General features: G+C 39.6%; 1 protein-coding gene across 1 annotated transcript in view; it reads right to left on the reverse strand.

The window, feature by feature from the left end:
- Positions 1 to 2,584: 2,584 nt before the first annotated feature.
- The window catches only part of usp54b (ubiquitin specific peptidase 54b), a 75,748-nt gene continuing 59,855 nt past the window's right edge, over positions 2,585 to 18,477 (reverse strand). Inside the window, exons 16-20 of the mRNA XM_059324515.1 lie at positions 14,693 to 14,843; positions 10,436 to 11,262; positions 8,965 to 9,092; positions 8,157 to 8,291; positions 2,585 to 4,418 (exon numbers count right to left, since the gene is read on the reverse strand). Coding sequence (XP_059180498.1) covers positions 4,332 to 4,418; positions 8,157 to 8,291; positions 8,965 to 9,092; positions 10,436 to 11,262; positions 14,693 to 14,843 — 1,328 coding nt within the window. The 3' untranslated portion in view covers positions 2,585 to 4,331. The remainder of the gene's footprint in view (positions 4,419 to 8,156; positions 8,292 to 8,964; positions 9,093 to 10,435; positions 11,263 to 14,692; positions 14,844 to 18,477) is intronic.

Consider the following 18,477-nt stretch of genomic DNA (forward strand, 5'->3'; position numbering starts at 1 on the left):
GGGGAAAATTCCATATTCGATCCAAGATGGCCGACTTCCTGTACGTTTTAGGATATGGCTTCCACTGACTTTTTGGTGCGTCTTGCCATGATACACGTATGTACCAAATTTCGTGTGTCTACGACAAACCAGTGTGAGGATATGAAATTTAGGGGGCGCTAGTGAGTCATTTTGCCACGCCCATTCTCGCAAATACTAGAATACGTAAATTTCACGGGAGATCAAGTTATATTCCAAAAATGGTGAGTTTTGGGATATGTTAAAGGCCCCAAAAAGGCGATTCATTTGGACTAAAAATAATAATAATTCCTTCAATTTCAATAGGGTCCTCGCACCGTTAGTGCTCGGTCCCTAATTACTAAATAAATGAAGTGGTGTAAAGTACAATAATCCCCTCAGAAATGTACTGAGGAGGAAGAATAAAATATAATAGCATTTATAGCATTTCTGGATAATTTCGAACGTATTTTCCAGCATTTTTGTTTTATCTACAGTGATTTTTACTTGAGGTGAGTGCATGGGCCACAAATACCGTCATAACTAAGTCAAATCTGAACACACAGATATGAAACACACATTGTTAGATTCAGTGAGTGATGACTTACACTTACCCTAAACTCTCGTGTCCATTGCAAATAAAGTCCAGTTATCCGCTTACAAGTAGTAGAAAAAAAGACGCTCCTTGTAACGGCAGATTTCGCCGAAAATCATCGCGTTTTTAAGTTAAGCTCAGTATCAAAGTAATATAGTGACAATTGTCCGTACATTAATGGGTGTATTACTAACAGTAACCATGAATAGAGAATTCGGCATACTTTTGATGGTGCCAACTTGCCAAAATATAACCAAATTAGGCTAAACCAAAAAAAAGGCTGAAGTTGTAGCCCACAGCTAAATGAGAAATTGCCCTCATGGCAACATTCTACTTCCTGTTTACATCTCCCTAAATCCCCAAATTAAGAAGCTAGGGATGCAGGAATTGGCAGTGTTTGCATGTACAAAACAACACCAATATTGTAAATATTCAAACTTAAATTACATTGCAAAGTATTTGACAAAGTGCTGTGGTGACCTAGGAATCTTAAAAGATAATGTTATATGTTTGCACCCTCCAATTTCAAAGCATATTAACATTTCTGGTGACATAAAAGTAAATAATGTAATCAGAATTCCATCTTTGAACATGCAAACATCAGTCGTCTGCAAAGAGGCTACACATAACCCTGTTTGGCATCAAATAAATTGGGGGGCTAGGCATTAATTAACCAATGAAGACCAGAAGTCTGGATATATTGAGTTAAAGTGTGCATTTTGCAAAGATATGTATCTGATATTGTTTCTAGTTCTGACACAAGGCCCCTAGAGCCAGCCAGTGAACTTTCACTGACACTATAGTAGCTGATTTCATTGTCACAACAGGAATGATTGCTGTGACATTTGGGACATTTTTCTTCTCCAAGTACAGTATAGAGCTGACACCATGTTTAAATATATAGGTAGGAGCTTTTTGGTGTGAAAAGGTCGGCCAATAGAATGCATTTTATGACTCAAAATACTACTGTGACTATTGAATATTTTGACATTTAGAGAAGATGATATGTATTAGTAATTTCAATCTGCATGGATGATATTGGATTGTGGATTATTTAATCAATATGTTGATCCAGATTGATTGACCAAATCACAGCATGTTTTTTTCTATGGTGTTCCTCAAGGTCTTGCTGTCTAAATGTGGTATTTTGAAGGGATTTTTGCCCTTTTTTATGAATAATCGAGTAAGAAAAAATGGTAAAATTCATCACCAAATATATGTAACAAATTAATTTGAGACCAAAACACTATTGTTGCAGATTTATGACTATTAAAACTAGAAAAGGCTGGCCAATAGAATGCATTTAAAGACTCAAAATGCTACTGTGACTATTAAATATTTTGATATTTAGAGAAGTCTTGTAGATGTTTTTTGCATGTATAAAATCCTAGATTTGTGGCATAAATTCATGTTTCGCTGAAATAAGTCAACATCATTTTACTTTTACCTAATCTTTCCACAAACAAATAATGGCACAGACGTTGTACGGTGGTTACGCCCCCTGTGGGAGTGCATTGGTAATAACTTTATTGCAAAAATACAGGTTCCCTCTTTCCCCGAGCAACACCACCCCAGAACTGACACACACAGTCTACACACACCCACATACAATAAACCATCTGCAGCGGTTCACTCTTCAGTCTCCGAACCTCTCCTGTCTCTGGCCATCGCATCATTCACACACTTTCATCCTTTGAGTTTACATTCATTCGCTCTCCTTTTTGCTCTCTCCCTTTCTTGTTGCTCTCTTTTTGCATTCCATTGGTTGAAACATAGTTTAAGTTAGATGCAGAACAACAAAGTTCACCAGCAGCATTAAACGTGAGGTCTCCTCCACCTCTCCGTGTCTCTGCCAGAGTCCATGAGAGCGCCCGTGGGTGGGTGTGTCTGCCTCCTGACTGTCTCTGATACAGGATCATGAGGGAAGGTTGATTTGCATAGCGGACTCATGCGCTACAATTGGCTACATTCTCCCACATCCAGAACCCAAAGAAAGAAAAACAAACGAAATGAACAAAAAAACAACAACAGAATCTAAATGAAAATAAAAACAGCAATATTAAATACGCTCTCTGAGTTAAGTGCCAACCTTTGGTTTAGTTACAACGATCAATCAGTAAATTCTTGAAGAACTTTACAATGGCCAGTTGTTGTATAAGGACTTTGTTATTTTTATATAATATTTAATAGAATAAAGCATATAATAAATGTACTCTACACATGTCTCCTCAGTAAAGGGGGTGAATTAACTGTTCATTACTGTATAATAACTGTTCATACAACTGAGGAATGGTTGACATCTCTGAAGAAGATAGCTCACTGGCTGAAAATATACCTCTAATACATATATATCATATAAAGCATATTCATATTAGACATGTCACTGTCTCAGGCTGAAGATGAGCATTTTCTATTCACATCTATCTGAGGTCTCAAAACCAGTTTCAGTGGGAGGGAGAAATTATAAAGAAAGTGTGATTTCTTGCCACTGAAGTTCACCTGAGGCCTTTAAGTAAAACTAATTCTCATTCAAATAGCCTTCCGAAAGTGCACTTCTGCCGTGTAACCTTGTAAAGCGCACTTGAGTCAATCCCTTTTTTTCGACTGATAAAGCCTACGAGAAGGGTTTCCTAACCTACATACACATCGCTTTCCGTCTCCACTTTCTTCCTCTGTTGGCCTATTTCTGGTGCTACTGTTTGGAAGAAAAGAAAGCAAGCGCGAACAAAAGACAGCAAGAAAGAAGGAAAGGAAGAAAGATTGAAAGAAAGAAAGGAACAAGGAAAGAAGCAGAGAAAAAGGAAGCGCTTTTCTTGTTTAATCTCCCGGTAGAAACGGGAGAGCTGTCATTAGGTCGGCGAGCGGTTTGGGGGCGGAAACTCCAGCTAGACACTTGTGAAGTGCACTCCACTCCTATTTGAAATGCAGACATGAGGAAGTACCACTTTAAGTTTATCAATATTCGTTAATTATCATTATCAACATTCCATAAGGTCTTATTAATTAACATACAGGTTTCATACATGAGTTTTTCTGTACATGACTTTTAGTTATTAGTGAGTTCGGTCTCGGGCGGGTTTACTGTGCGCGCACACAGGAAGAAAAAAAAACAAAACAAAAAAAGAAAGAGAGAAAAAATATGGCTGTCCATCTGAAACAGACCCAGTTCGGCTATGTGTGCGTCCAACAGGAAATGCCCGTGAAGAAAGAGGAAGAGGCGTGGCTACTTGGTTAAGAGTCTCCCCCTGAGCTGAGGGTCCTGCAGGATGAGCTCAGGTCCCAGTCAGTCCCGGCCAGTGAGCGACCAAGCCAACCACACCACTGAAAGCGGCATGCTCGCCAGGCTGACTGCACAGGAAAAACCCTCCGAAAAAACCCAGGGGGGAGACGAGAAACAACAGTCCCGGGAAGTAGGGGGGAAGGTTGAGGTTGTAGTTGGGGGTCAGAGTGACTGCATAGACAGAATAGTAGGTCAAAAGAGGGAGGGAGGGAGGGAGGGAGGGAGGGGAGGCGAGGAGAGGCTAAGCGGGGTGCTGCAGGCGCTGAGGGAGGCTCTACGTCAGTGCAGATGTGCATGTGTGCGTGCATGTGTTTGCGTGTGCATGTTGTTGTTTGAGGGAGAAGGAGGAGGAACAGGAGAGGAGTTGAGTTTGATCCTCCTGAGCCAATTCCAGGTCCGTCAAGGCGAGGACCTCCCGGCACTTCTGCCCCACATGGACGCGGTGGACGCTGTGAGACATTAGTGAAGCAGAGCAGGACTCTGGTCAGAGGACAGCTTGACTCCCGTCAGACACAGCCAGAAGCTCCCTGAACCGCCCGACAGCTCCTGAGACAGACGACAAACAGGTCAGATCAGCGTCGCGTCAACGTCAAGCCGCTCTGACAGAAGTTAAAGCGTTAAACTGTGAAAATAGATGGAAGAGGTGAACTGCTCATTCACATAGAGGTCAGTTTGATCTAGACACAAATTTTCAGAGATGTGTTTTTAAAATTTGACATTTAAAGAGCACCGAATTTGCTATTTTCTAGCCAGAGTTTCTGATGTGCAGAAGGTCAAAACACAAACTGACTGATATCAGTACTCGCTAAACTAAAAACATTCAGTTCTGCAGCCGTACGTCATTAAGCCAATGGGCTGAGAATTATGTTGGATAAAGCTACAGTTTGCAAACTGAAAGTTGTAATAACAATTATAAAACACGCAGAAATACAAGAGTATTAATTGGAGCAAAACTATCTTATTGTAGTGTACAAACCTTGCTAGCATGAATTACTAGGTTTAATTTTATCCAAAACTTATTTAAACACAAAACACATTTAAATATGAAGATTACTGTGAAAACTAACCTCATGCCTCTTCGGGGGCTAAAACATAAAACATTGAATTCCTTGACGTTATCTTTACAGTATTATCGCACTTGAGTTTAACGATCGACAGGATCAAGTCTCTTTTTGTCCTTTCAAAATAAAAGCATCCGTTATCAAAATAGGCTTTTGCATAGTACTAGCCAATATCTTTTATTTTACCCATGTGTGCATAACGAATTCTCAATTAATATAAATAAATATAAATATAAATAACCAAACAATTAATTGATTGTTAACGTTATAGATGTTCGAGTTGGCAGGTTTCTTCCAAACGCCCATCCCTACTCACTAGATAAATCATAGCATAAATAAATAAATCCTGCACACTTGTCCTTTAAATCACCCCAAAGTAGAACATTTTGTCCCACACACTTTCACAACATAAAATATAACTTGAATATAAACTCTTCAAGCACAACATGCTGTTTGTTTTTCAACGCTGCACCATTTCTTCTGAATTAATTAATTTTCCCTATCTTGTACATCCTTTACAGACACCTCTGTCCTCTAATTTAATGTAAAGTTATGTTAATTAGTAAGGTGATATGACAGCACACCTCTTCCAGAACACGACTGCAACTCAAAATATACACGGTAGCTCATAAAGTTGGAATATATTTTTTTTTTACCTCTTTCCATGAAATGATTCTCACAATGTGATTTATTCTTGACAGATAAAGTATAAATCTTCTCCAAACTTTATTTATCAATCTCTTCCAAACATGTCACAATGAAAATGAAACCACAATTCACAGAGGATTGTGTCTGAAAGCAAAATTATTGCAACTTTTGAGCGACCGTGTATATTATATAATATAGAAAATTTACTTAAGAAGTAAAAAGTAATAACCATCCAGAAAAAATATTCTGTGCAAAAATATTCTACCATCAGCATTTCAGCAAGTTTTTGTTGCACATACAGTTTGTGAATTTAATTTAAAGACACATTTAGGCTTTAAGAGCGACACATTTAAAAAATTTAACCTTTTTTACCCAATGTAAAATATGTAATATTGTTTTATACGTTTTTTATTCATTGTTATTTATATTCCTCTAGTCTAGTCTACTCTAGTCATATGGCAAATTGATGTACTGTAAAAAAGTAAATTTAAAAAAAAGATTTAAAAAATAAAATAAAATAATAATAATAATAATAATAATAATAATAATAATAAATAACAATAATAATAATAATACTATAATAATAATAATAATAATAATACATTATTTATAATTAATATTATTAATAATAATAAAGTAACCAGAAACCATTTTTAGAAGCCACACTGAGAGCGTTAACATGAATATTATTATCATTTTCTGGATATGACCTTTACATGGAACATTTATTTATTAATCTCCCTGTTAACATAATCATAACCGTATCCAGGTTTCTGAGCGTGACGTTAGTCTTATAGATTTTAATTTATCTGATTTTATCAAGCAAATTCAGCAAAGTTCAATAGCTGCTGAGCTTGAACTATGTTGAATTTGCTTTATGAAACTAAATCTATTGAAAAAGAGTCAGACTGACCGAAATAAGCCTGACTTTTTTGGTGAACTAGCTTTATGGAACGGCCCAGGATATGTTTACATGCATGGAATGAAGGCAAGACATCCGAAAACATCTGACAAATACAGACTTGACAGGTTTTAAGGGGCCAGTGTCTTCTTGCTGTTTTTAATTCTTATAATTGGTATTTGTAATATTATTTTTTCTTGGCAGCTTGCCCCACAAATGTCATGTTCAACTTCTAAGATTTTCAGTCGGTTTCATATCTATTCTGAAGGAAAAAAAGTTGATAAGAAAAGATATCAGACAACTGATATATGCAGCGATATAAAGCCAGTTGTTCAGGGCAAACTAATGGAACTTTTACTTATAATAAATATTCAACAGTTTTTCTACTGGAGAGAATAACAACGTCTTGTAGAAATATTTCAGATCGATGAGCATTAGTGTCAGCCTCGGCTCCTACAGTGAGGTGTGATTTTTGCATTCTCAAGCTGAAGAAGTGTAAAAACCTGAGCTGATGCTGCTGCTGCTTACCAGACTGTAAAAAGCCTCTAAAGAGGGAAACCTTAAAGGACACAAACAAACCAGGCACGTCTGCAGTCATTCTGGCACAGAGTAAAGCTTTTTGGAAACTTAAAATGATGATATCTGTCCTTAAATCAGCAAAATATTATAGATGGATGTATTTTTTATAGAAGATAGTTGATTTCTGCTGGAAATTCTAACTACATTTGACACATGACAGCTTTGCCAAGGGATGAAAATAACTTTTGGCTCTCCACAGTTATTACAAATTATTGCACATCCCCAGGATATAGCTGTGTGCAAATAGGGGCTTAGCCTACTTTTGTGCCAGATGAGTTTGCCAGAAAGTAAAATGTTAACCAAAATATTAACAAAATATCAAGAAAGGACTTTGCTATTCTGACCTGATTTCCCCTCTAGAAATTGCACTGAATCACGCTCATCTGGCACTTAAAGTAGCTCCAACAGGGGAAATACAGTCATGGAAAAAAATGATTAGATCACCCTTATTTTCTTCAAGTTCTTGTTCATAATGATCAAAATAATTATCAAGAAAACCATTGAAAAAATTTCTAGATATCGGCTCTTAAATTAAACTCTTATGAGCTATTTTTGTTGTTATCATTATATTTGTCCAAACAAATGCACCTTTAGTTGTACCAGGCATTAAAATGATCAAGAACTTGAAGAAAACAATGTTCTAATAATGTATTCCATGACTGTATATTCACCCTTCTCAGTGTTATTTTCCTTTAAAGATTACAAGAGTAACAGCGTATGAGCTCAGCGCAGTGTTTACCTGTGAAGCGGTGGAGGGAGGTGGTGATGAGAAGGTGTTGGTGATGAGGAGGATGGAGGTGATGATAGTGGTGGAATAGCAACAGGGACTCAGAAGAGAGGAAGTAAGCAAGGAGAGGCACTGACATCAGCCTGCTTCACCTTTGAGAGAGAAAGAGGAAAGAGAAGGAAGAGGAGCAGAGAGAGGAGGACAGGTTGGAGATCGAGAAGCGGGACAGAAGGGAGACAAACAGCAGGGGGGAGAAGAGCACAGGGAGAAGCAATGTGTATAAAGTGCCACGGCCACGGGACATCAGGCAGATGCAGTTCAACAGCACGGCCACAGGGGGGCAGCAGAGCACAGGAAGTCACACTCACAAAGCTGCGGGTTGCAGTCAGGCGGCTGCGGCGCGAGGTCACCACTGTGCCGCTCAGGCTGCGTCCGATTCGTCTCAGGTTCTCCCCGTCCTGGTCAGGCTCCAGCCCGAAACGCAGATCCCGCAACATCACTGGCTGCAGACGGAGAAAATGTCAGTCAGAAGCTGGAGAATGGATCAAACTGATGACCTGCGAGCGTGTTAGGGGACTCTGATGGAAAGATTACTGTAAAGGTTTCTCAGGTTTGTAGATTGGAAGCCCAAGGGTGAACACACACCGGAGGAATAGGCTGGCCTCAGGCCTTTTATTTGGTCACAGGTAAAGATATGCAGTGCTGGACTCACACTGCCACAGCTCACACAGGAGCCATGTCAGAATGAGCCCCAAATTCTGTAATAATTCACGTTTTCATTCTTCTCCAGAAGTTGGACTTACATGCAAACCAAATCCTATTGGCCAGTTACCTATGACACGGACAGGACAACAGCTGTTCAAACTTTTATCAACACCTAAATTGTTCATGCATGTCATTGAATATATATCCTGAAGTTTTATTGAGGTTGTTTGTGTGTGTGTGTGTGTGTGTGTGTGTGTGTGTGTGTGTGTGTGTGTGTGTGTGTGTGTGTGTGTGTGTGTGTGTGTTGTAATTACAGGCGTGTCTATGAGCTACAAAGCCTAAACAAGATTGCAGATTGTAGGAATGCTCTGTCTCAGGTCTGTCTGTGAGAAAGACAGCTACAATGGAGAAAAACACATTTGTTATCTGCCTTCTTATAATTATTCAAATATAACGCTACCTAGATGTTACCTTGTTGAGGTAGGTGGGGGTGCTGGTGCAGTCCGCCCCGTACACACTCCTCTCCATGTCTGCGTTAGGGGTCTTGGAGCGAGCCTGTCCTCCCATCCTGGATATGAGCCTCTCTGATGGGCTGCAGCCTGAAACACACACAGGCAGAGCTGGAGGTCAGAACACAAACATTGTTGCATTGGGAGGAACAGCATTTTGTTTTCTTATGTATGCAGTTTCAGCATGAATTCTGTCCCAGGCCTTTACAGAACTAATATATCACACTTTATTAAATAAACTGCTTTATGGTTGCACCATTTCAGCAAATCAGAAAGTCTCTGTGTCTTTTTGCATCAATTTATAAACATTTTACTGGAATACATCCATGGAAACTTTGAATTTTTGGCGAGAACTTAAAAAGAAAAATTCTGTGATTTAGGAAAGTAATGTGACAGCAAACCAAAAGGCATCTTAAAGGACAGGGATGTAAGGATTATTTTTATCAATAATTTATGTGTTGATTATTTTGTTTGATTAACTGATTAATTGTTCGGTCACAAAAGTTCAAGATAATGTCTTTAGCTTGTGTTGTCAGTCCAAAGCCCAATGAAAATCAGGGAAAAAAACAGCATTTTCAGCTGATTGTCTAAACGATAAGTCGACTAATCGTTGCAGTTTTACCGACATAGAACAATATTTTAATGCAGCAAAACCTCATTGAAAAGTTTCCAGATTCAGCTGCAGCAATCTGTCTGCAGAAATACTCTGCTGCTGCCAATCTACTTCCTAACTGAACAAAGAAACTCATTGCACCATCAGTCCATTAAAAAATCAGTTTTAAAGTATAATGACTAAAGTGTAACTTAAGTCTCACTTTTACAGTTCAGACACACAAAATACTAAAAACCTGCTGAGAATGATTCTGTATCTTACTGTGGAGCTGGGAAACAGTCAAAGATTTAAGCTTGTTTTCAGTTTAAACACAACATTTAAATACAACATATGTGTGTCTGTACATATATAGTCTTGTCTCTAGCAGGAATCAAACTCAAAATCGTATATACCGAACATTAATTTCTGTTTTGAGAATCAACAGAAAACTTAACTAGACAGTACCATATGACTGTAACTTACATTTGTTCCCATTATCTTTATTATCTGTTTCTTGTTTTGTTAGTTTTGTCATTAACCTCATAAAATAAACCAAAATTGGAGAAAATGCAGATCATAAAGTTTCAAGGCAACATCTATAAATTGGTTGTTTAATTCAAAATGTATTCCAGAATCAAAAGATATTCTCTATTGTTGAAAGTGCAAGGTAATGCTTGATAAAAGTTTGATCTTTTAGGGATTCATATTTTAATTTTACACCTAAATTGTTCATGCATGTCATTGAATATATATCCTGAAGTTTTATTGAGGTTGTTCGTGTGTGTGTGTGTGTGTGTGTGTGTGTGTGTGTGTGTGTGTGTGTGTTTGTGTGTGTTTGTACCTGTCCTCCCAGCCAGCAGACTGGCCTGGTAAAGGGAGTCGAGCTCAGACAGCTCAGCCTCTTCGCGGTCACAGCTGGGATCACTGTGTTGCCCTGGGGCATGCTGGGAGCTGTAGTGCCCTGGAGAGGACTGGCAACTGTAGCTGTAGTGCTGACTGCTGGTCGCCGGCCTGATTGGGACACATCGGTCTGGCGGTGTGTCGTACGGCGTCACCACGGCGTCGGGGCGGTCCAAACTCCAGGAGGACCAATGACGCGTGCCGCTGTCGGCGGCGGCTTCGTGCCTTGGCCAATGCTGGGCGGCGCTGGCGGGGGAATGGGGCTGGGGGGGCTGCCAAAGAGGCGTGAGAGGTTTCCTTTGCCCGGAGGCTTCCAGAGGGGAAGAAGGAGGAGGAGAGGAGGGCGGAGGGGGAGGGTGTGTGTGCGTGGGTTCAAGGTGTGTGGAGTGTGCGGTGTGTGTGGTGTGTGTATCCCAGAGACGCAGAGGAAGCGAGGGCAGAGAGATGGCTAAGTGCTTCCCCAGGGGTCTGACACTCACCCCCCCTGCCTGCAGCAACTCACACAGCCTCACCCCCGTCCCCTCCCTTCCATCCTCGCCGTCGTCCCCTCTCCTCCCCACGCATCCACCCGCCTCCTCCCCCCCTTGACTGGAAGGGGCGCAAGGGTGAGGGATGCTGAGGGTGAGCGGGGGTCGAGGGGGAGCGGGCCTGTAGGGTGGAGGAGGGGGCGGGTCCGGGCCCAGGGCAGCGTCCTGGTTGGGCGTCGCCTGGTCCTCTTCCTCCTCCTGATTGGGCGTCAGCAGTACTTGGACCGGGCCAGGCTGTTCACTGGAGGACACAAGAGAGGGAGAGTGTCAGTCAGCAGGAAAAAAAGCCCCGAAAAAACAGAGCTGCTCTGACGTCAGGTGAGTTACTGCATAGAGGGAAGGTCACAACAGCACACCAGGATAAACAAGCAAAAAACAGACACACACGCGTACAAACACACACACACACACACTTTCTCACAGAGCAAACAGCTACAAACACACAATGATGCAGCCTTGTGCAAGCACCGCTTCGTGTATGGGATTCACAGCCATGCTGTTTATGAGTCAGGCACAAGCTCAGCTCCACCGGCTGACAGATCGCTGCAGATTCACCAAACTTAACTCTCTGATCCGAACACATCCAAACACTTGAAGACTTTAATCTGATTATCAAAACAGCAATCTACTCTCTGCTGCGCTGATGCAATATATCAACACTGAAAATAAATGTGGCTTCTACAGTCTGGAGTAATTCGGTCTCGGCGGGCCGCTATATTACTTTATTGATTTACATACATTGATATGTGGAGGATATGATATATGTTGAACATTAGTGGATACGCTTTGCAGAGATTCTGTACTCTAGCAGTGTGTGTGTGTGTGTGTGTAGTGAGCTAGTGTGTGTGTTAGTATGTGTGAACAGCAAGTCTGTAAATTTGTGCGTCTATTTTTAAAGACAGTGTGCGCAAACCTGTCTGTGTCTACGCCAGCGCCAGCCCCCATCCCCCACATTAACTCTACCGTCTCTTTTCAGCCTTAGTAATTACCCAGCAGGCTTTGCAGCAGCAAGCTATAAATCAGAGGCTTGTGTTGATCAATAGAGGAGAGGAGGAAGGTAATAAAAGAGGCTGAGCACTGAGCTTTACCTCCTCCTCCTCCTTCCCTTCATCCTGCTGTTAACAGTTTGGATGGAAAATTTATTCGTTTTGAAGAAATGTTGCTGCAGTTTAAGCTGACTTCTAATAAAAAAAGAGACTTAAACTAAAGTTAACATGAGTAACTCTGCAAATCCAATCATTGTCTTTACCTTTTGAAATTAATTCAGCTGCTTCAAAGTGAGACACCCTACAGGATCTAATGGGAGATTTTAAGGGCCACTTTTAAAACATGTTCTAGCTTGACAACTACAAATGAGTTTAAAGTGAGATAATCAGTTAACAGAGGAGACTGGGAAAATAGTTTTATTCTAAAGAAAAGTTTTTGTATAGTTGTATCATGTCTCTCTGTGTTTTTTGTAGTAGAAATGTATTTGTTATGTATTTATTCAATTTAATCTTATTTTTTAATATTTTATGTGACATTGTCCTTCAAGATTTCATTAAATACTAGTAGCTTTAACAAACTGAAATTAAAAAAGGTATGTCATACCTTTTTTGAACTGCAATATAAAGAAAAAAGTCCTACACACACAAAATAGGATCTTTTTTTTCTCTTTTTCCCACTTTAGCCATCTGCACACAGTGATAGATCAGAAAATGTCCCTGAACAAACAAACCAACACATAATGTCAATAATAATGTATATTATATTATATTATATTACATTACTAGTGTTATTAAATGTTTTCTCTACCTTATAAGCTTATATATTATTTATGCCGTTATTATTGCTTTTAGTGTTTTTTTCTCTAATGTTGCTTTACTTTACCATAAGTTTCCCCTGTATAAAAAAAGAATAAATACAATACTGCAAGAACAATAACAATAACGTAACTGTAAAAAACTGTGGATTTTAAAATTTTCAAAAATTGTGAAATTGTAGATTTCAATTTTTTCTTTTTTTTAGCTTCTGTACTTTTGATGCTATTATAATGGAGTTTGTATTGTTTTTAACACGTGGTATTTAGAAACTTTATGTATTTCCTTTTTCAAGTATTCATTTGAACAATTAATTAATAATTTGGTCAATAAAATGGCAGAAAGTAGTGATAAAAAACACACATTATACAGTTGGTATTTTTAAATTACTTGTTTTGTTAAAAAAAAAAAAGAATAAATAAATAAAAACAGATATTCAGTTTCTATAAAAACCATTGCCTGCAAGTCAAATTATTATTTAATTATATTATATGTGAATAGTTCTTTATTTTTTTATTCCATTGCTACTTTTTTAGATGCCTATTTATTTAATTTAATCCTTATTTATTAATATTTAATAGCACTTTGATCCATGTATTTTCTTTGCAGAGTATTTGTTCCATTAATTGACTAATAATTTGGTCAATAAAATGGTAGAAAATAGTGAAAAATACCTGTCACATTATACAGTTCATATTTTTTTTAAAAACAGATATTCAGTTGACTAAAATCCATTGCAAGTTAAATTATTATTTAATTATATTATATGTGAATACATCTTAGTTTTTATTACATTACTACTCTTATTAGATGCATATTTATTGCATTTAACTTTAATTGCATTACTTTGATCCATGTATTTTCTTTGCAGGATATTTGTTCCATTAATTGATCAATAATTTGGTCTTTAGATTGTGACAAATACCTGTCACAGTATTCAGAGTTGACATGTTTAAACTGTTTGTTATGTCAGATCAAATGTCCAAAAGAGTTGACTGAAATCTATGCAATACCTGGCCCTGTTATACTCGCCTGTAAGTCTAATTAGGATTATATGACTGTATCAAATATGATGAACTCTTTATCTCTGACTCTAGGTGAGCAGCCTCACTCTTTTTAAATATTAAATGTGACACTTTTTGAAGCTGTCTTTCCCCTCCTCACACAGCCGTACTAACACATCTGACTTACTGTAACACAAACACAGCAGCAAAGAGCAAAAAAAAAAAAAACACAGCACAGCACAGAAGAGGATCTGTGACTACAATCGCACGGCAGCACACAGGACAGAAACACAGTGACGGACTGCAGCTTTACGATGCACATAGGGACAGATCAGCGGCACACAAAGAGCAGAGGGAAGCCTTGGCAGCACACGGCTACAAAGAGCAGCACAACAACAATGCAGGGGAGCGGTGAAGCACGGAAAAGCAGAGAGAAACTCTGTCTCTCTTTATATTCTCGATGGCAACACAGAGCCCAGCAAAGCAGGTTTTTACTGCACTGCAACAAACACACAAACACAAAGGGGATAAGAAGTTACTGGATATAGTCAAGTGTGTGTGCTTGGGAACACACACACATTCAGACACACATACACACATACAGCAGGATGTGAGAGTGCAGTGCTTGGAGGGAGGGTTCTGGGATTTTGTGCAGCCAGAGCTGAAGACACACACATGAGGGTGTTGAGGTGTTTTTGGACAGCCAGCACCCAGAGGACACACACAGAGGAGTCCTGAGGTGGGTTCGGGGACAGCTTGAGCTGCGGACACACACGAAGTGAGGGAGGGAGGAGGGGAGGAAGGGGGGTCTGAGGTGGTTTTGAGACAGGCACCGCTGCGGAAACATAGAGGGGGACAGTGGTGGTACCTGCGAGGCCCCTGTGGGCGGGCGCTTCCTGTCTCCCGTTCCATTTGTTCCTGTTCCTGCCTGCGTTTGATTGGGCCCCCAGTGCTCCTCATGCACGCAGCTACAGCCAATCCGCTATGAGCGTTAGCCTCATGCAGGGGTCTGAGCACAGCTGAGGATGTTAACAACAGAGCGGGAGATAAAAAAGGAGAAAAGACAGGAAGATATAACGACAGAGTGTCAGAGAAAAGAAGAGCAAACAGAAAAGGAAAGAAAACAACAAAGAAGAATATCAGAAAGTAACGGGTGAGACTAAAGGAGACAGAGAAAATAGAAGCAGAGCAGAAGGAGTGGTTATGAGGGGGCCGGCATGCATTACGCTCCTCCACTGTAAGTCAATGTGTGTGTATTATAAACATGTATAGAGTTGCAAAGTGGGTGCATTTATTTCCTACTCTGTCAATATAAGGTTGGATAACTTATTTGGATTAATTAAATTCTACATAGAAAATATTAGCCGGATAACTGAATTATGACTCCCATTTCACTAAGAAACAAGCAATCTCAGAGCCTAAAATTAGCATAAAAAGGGCGACCTTCAATTAAAATTCTGCTTTACAAAGCCTGAAACTTACATCCTAGATTCTGGGTCAGTTCTGAATTAAGTAACTGTAGTGCAATATTTTATTCCTATATACAACAAAAGAGCAGTCTAAATCAGCTGCATATTTTTCATTGCTATACCTGCCAGGGCTCATGGTTATTGTGTTTTACCTCACCAAATTGATGGTAGAAAAAAATAGATTATGTTAGTTTTGAAAGATGAAATAGGTGATTTATGGTCTTCCAAATTAAAAGTTATATCCATATCCATAAGGAACAGAACTCTGGATGTCAAGTGACTAGATTTTTGGTTACACGGCATGTCTGCAGTAAAGTTTGAGCAAAAATGAGTGGTGTCACTGTCACTGTGCACTTTAATTACAAGGACATTGGCTACTACATAGCAAAATTTTATAGATTAAACATTACTGCACCCGAGTATTGAAAGAGCCTGAAGGGACAACTCTTCAGACCTGCAGTATCCAGACATCGACAGCTACCTGATCAACTTTCCCTCATCCTTTTCTGGTGAGTGTTTGAAAGCGTATAAGAGTAAGAATGAACGAAATCTGGATTTGTGATGCATATTTAGCTTTGGAGTCTACCGGCTCAAAAAGTGCTTTGTCGTCACTTGTGCTAACTTGTATGTAGCGTAAGTCTGCAACATTATCTTTGTTTTGATTTCAACTTTGCAGAAATGTAAATTGCATGATGTCAATTACCGGTGCTCTTATCAAGTAAGGACATAACGTAGTAAGTAATGCACCAATTCTCAGTCTAATTCACTCAAGTGTTTTGCAGGTAAAGCCATATTGGTCTGGTATGAGCAGTAGCTTATGGTGGCTAATGCTAGCAAACTTAATATTGCTATATAACAAACACCACTGAGTCCGTTATACTTGTGCTGCTGTAATGTTTCAGTAAGCTGTGACATTATTGTGAGAAATATCAGGACTTTATAGCGGGCGAAAACACTTCCACACCCAGCTTCTCTTCCCACTTCGCAACTCTATTGTAAATGCATCATGTATGTAAAGTTGGACTGTAGTTAGTAAGTCACATAGTCAAGATTAGATAAGTGAGGAGCAAAGTTGAGGCTACGTTCATGAAGCCACAGACACCAGACAGGGAAAAAGGATTAATTTCTTTTGGAGAGAGCTTTCTATGGTGCTTAGCCTTGTGAACGCACCCTGAATGGTGTTAGTTGGTTATAAAAAAAGATGCAGAGGAGGACAACAAAAGAGCAGCCATCACCCATTCTGGCTTGAGTTTACATACTTTTGATTGATAGAGACAGAATAAAGGAAGGTTGATGGCTGCTCTGTTGTTGTCATTGGTTGTAACATCCTCCGAAACACTGAGGCAGATTGTTTGGAGTCCGCCTGAAACCATCGATACGGATGTTGGAAAACCAAATTCTGTTACGTAATCGCACTGATAGTGATGCCATCTGTTCGCTCGCAAGTCGTCCTTTCACTTCATCAAGGTTGAGTGTACTCACAGGGGTGTGTGTCTGTGTGAGTATGTGTGTGTGTGTGTCAGGTACATGAGGCTGAACACACTTAAGCACACACAGTAGGACAGACAGGACACAACATAATAATCCCTGATATAGATTTAGTTAGCGCTGAGCTGGAGGGGAAAACCTGCACACCTGCAGTTCAGACAAGGCTCTCTCTCACACACACAGACACGTATTTTCTTAAAATAGTAACTCAAGCATAGAAAAAATATAATTTGGGGATGCAAGGACAATATATGCATGAAAACACACAAACACATACCGGAAAATGGACCACACCAGAGCTGTCTGAAGTCAAGTCTCTGGTCATTTAGGTCATGTCTTTTTGTTGTTGAACTGTTTTTGAATGTTTTTGCCTTTAAGTATAAGTAAATCAACTCACAGCAATCAAGTCCAAGTCAAGTCTCAAGTCCTGATTGTGACTTAGGGATTTAGTTGTGCAAATCCATAAAGTTGGGGGACCTGCCAGAGACGGATTAAACAAAACTAAGAGTCTACAGCCATGCTGGTGGTGTACTCTGCACAGCGGCGATTTGAGCTAAATGCTAATGTCAGCATGTTAATATGCAGTAGTTCACCAGGTTTAATAATCAACATCTTTGTTTATTGTGTTAGCATGCTAACATTTGCTCATTAGGACTGTACAGTTGAAGTGGATGGGAAAGTAATTAGTTTTGCTAGACTGGGTACCAAAGCAGTCCTCCTGCTTTGCTGCCAATATGGCGGCGTTTTGATTTGATTTGATTTCAATTTCAGAAATGCAAATTGCATGACGTCAACTACCAGAGCTCTTATCGAGTAAGGACATAACATAGTTAGTAATGCACGGGAAAGTAAGATGGGAAAGTAATTTGTTTTTTTAGCCTGGGTACCAAACAAATCTGATACACTCATGTTTTATTTGCTCAGGACAGATTTTAGGTCGACCTGGCCCAATTACAACCGTTTATCTAATATGGGGCAGGCTTGATTCAATGAGCATCTCCGGTCCAGATTTAAAAAGTCACATGTCTAACGTTTCACTGTTCTGATTGGTTGTTGGTGACGTTTTGCTTCCCTGATTGGTTGCAGGTCTGAATCCAATGTGCAGGTTCATCCAGCACAATGCACCAGGCTTACAGTCAAAAACTCTGATCAAACTGTCAAACTAGCTCAAGATTGTGTTACTGTGTCCTATTTCACACCTCAAATGTTTTCAGAAACACATTTTAGTGTCCTGTTTAGCTTCAATTTGAGAAACAGGCTGCCATATTTTTCCTGGACCGAGCACAGCCCCAACTTGCATATGGCACTCTTGTAGGTCATTGGTTGTAGGTCTATCCAGTTGTGTCCAGAGGCATTGTGGTCTGTGCCCGTCGATGATGCCCCTTGAATACTAAAACATTAACTAGGAAGTCCCAGACTTAGTTTGGCAATCCCAGTCCATAGTTCTGTAGGTAGTATTACACGTATCAGAAATAAAATTTTCTGGCCTCATGGTAGCACTATAGGAAAAGTCAGGAGATCACCAGACATAATAGGATTCATCGTTTTGGAACCATGAAAGTCTGCCAAATTATTCCAACAGAGTTGTCCATAAAGCCTACTGATAATGTGGCTGAAAAAGAGGATGCAACTCCCAAATTGTATTCCCTATTATGAGTCAAGCTACAAAAAATACAGAATCCAACCCTTCCTATAA

This window comes from Centropristis striata, chromosome 21 (assembly GCF_030273125.1).
Source record: "Centropristis striata isolate RG_2023a ecotype Rhode Island chromosome 21, C.striata_1.0, whole genome shotgun sequence".
NCBI lineage: Eukaryota > Metazoa > Chordata > Actinopteri > Perciformes > Serranidae > Centropristis > Centropristis striata.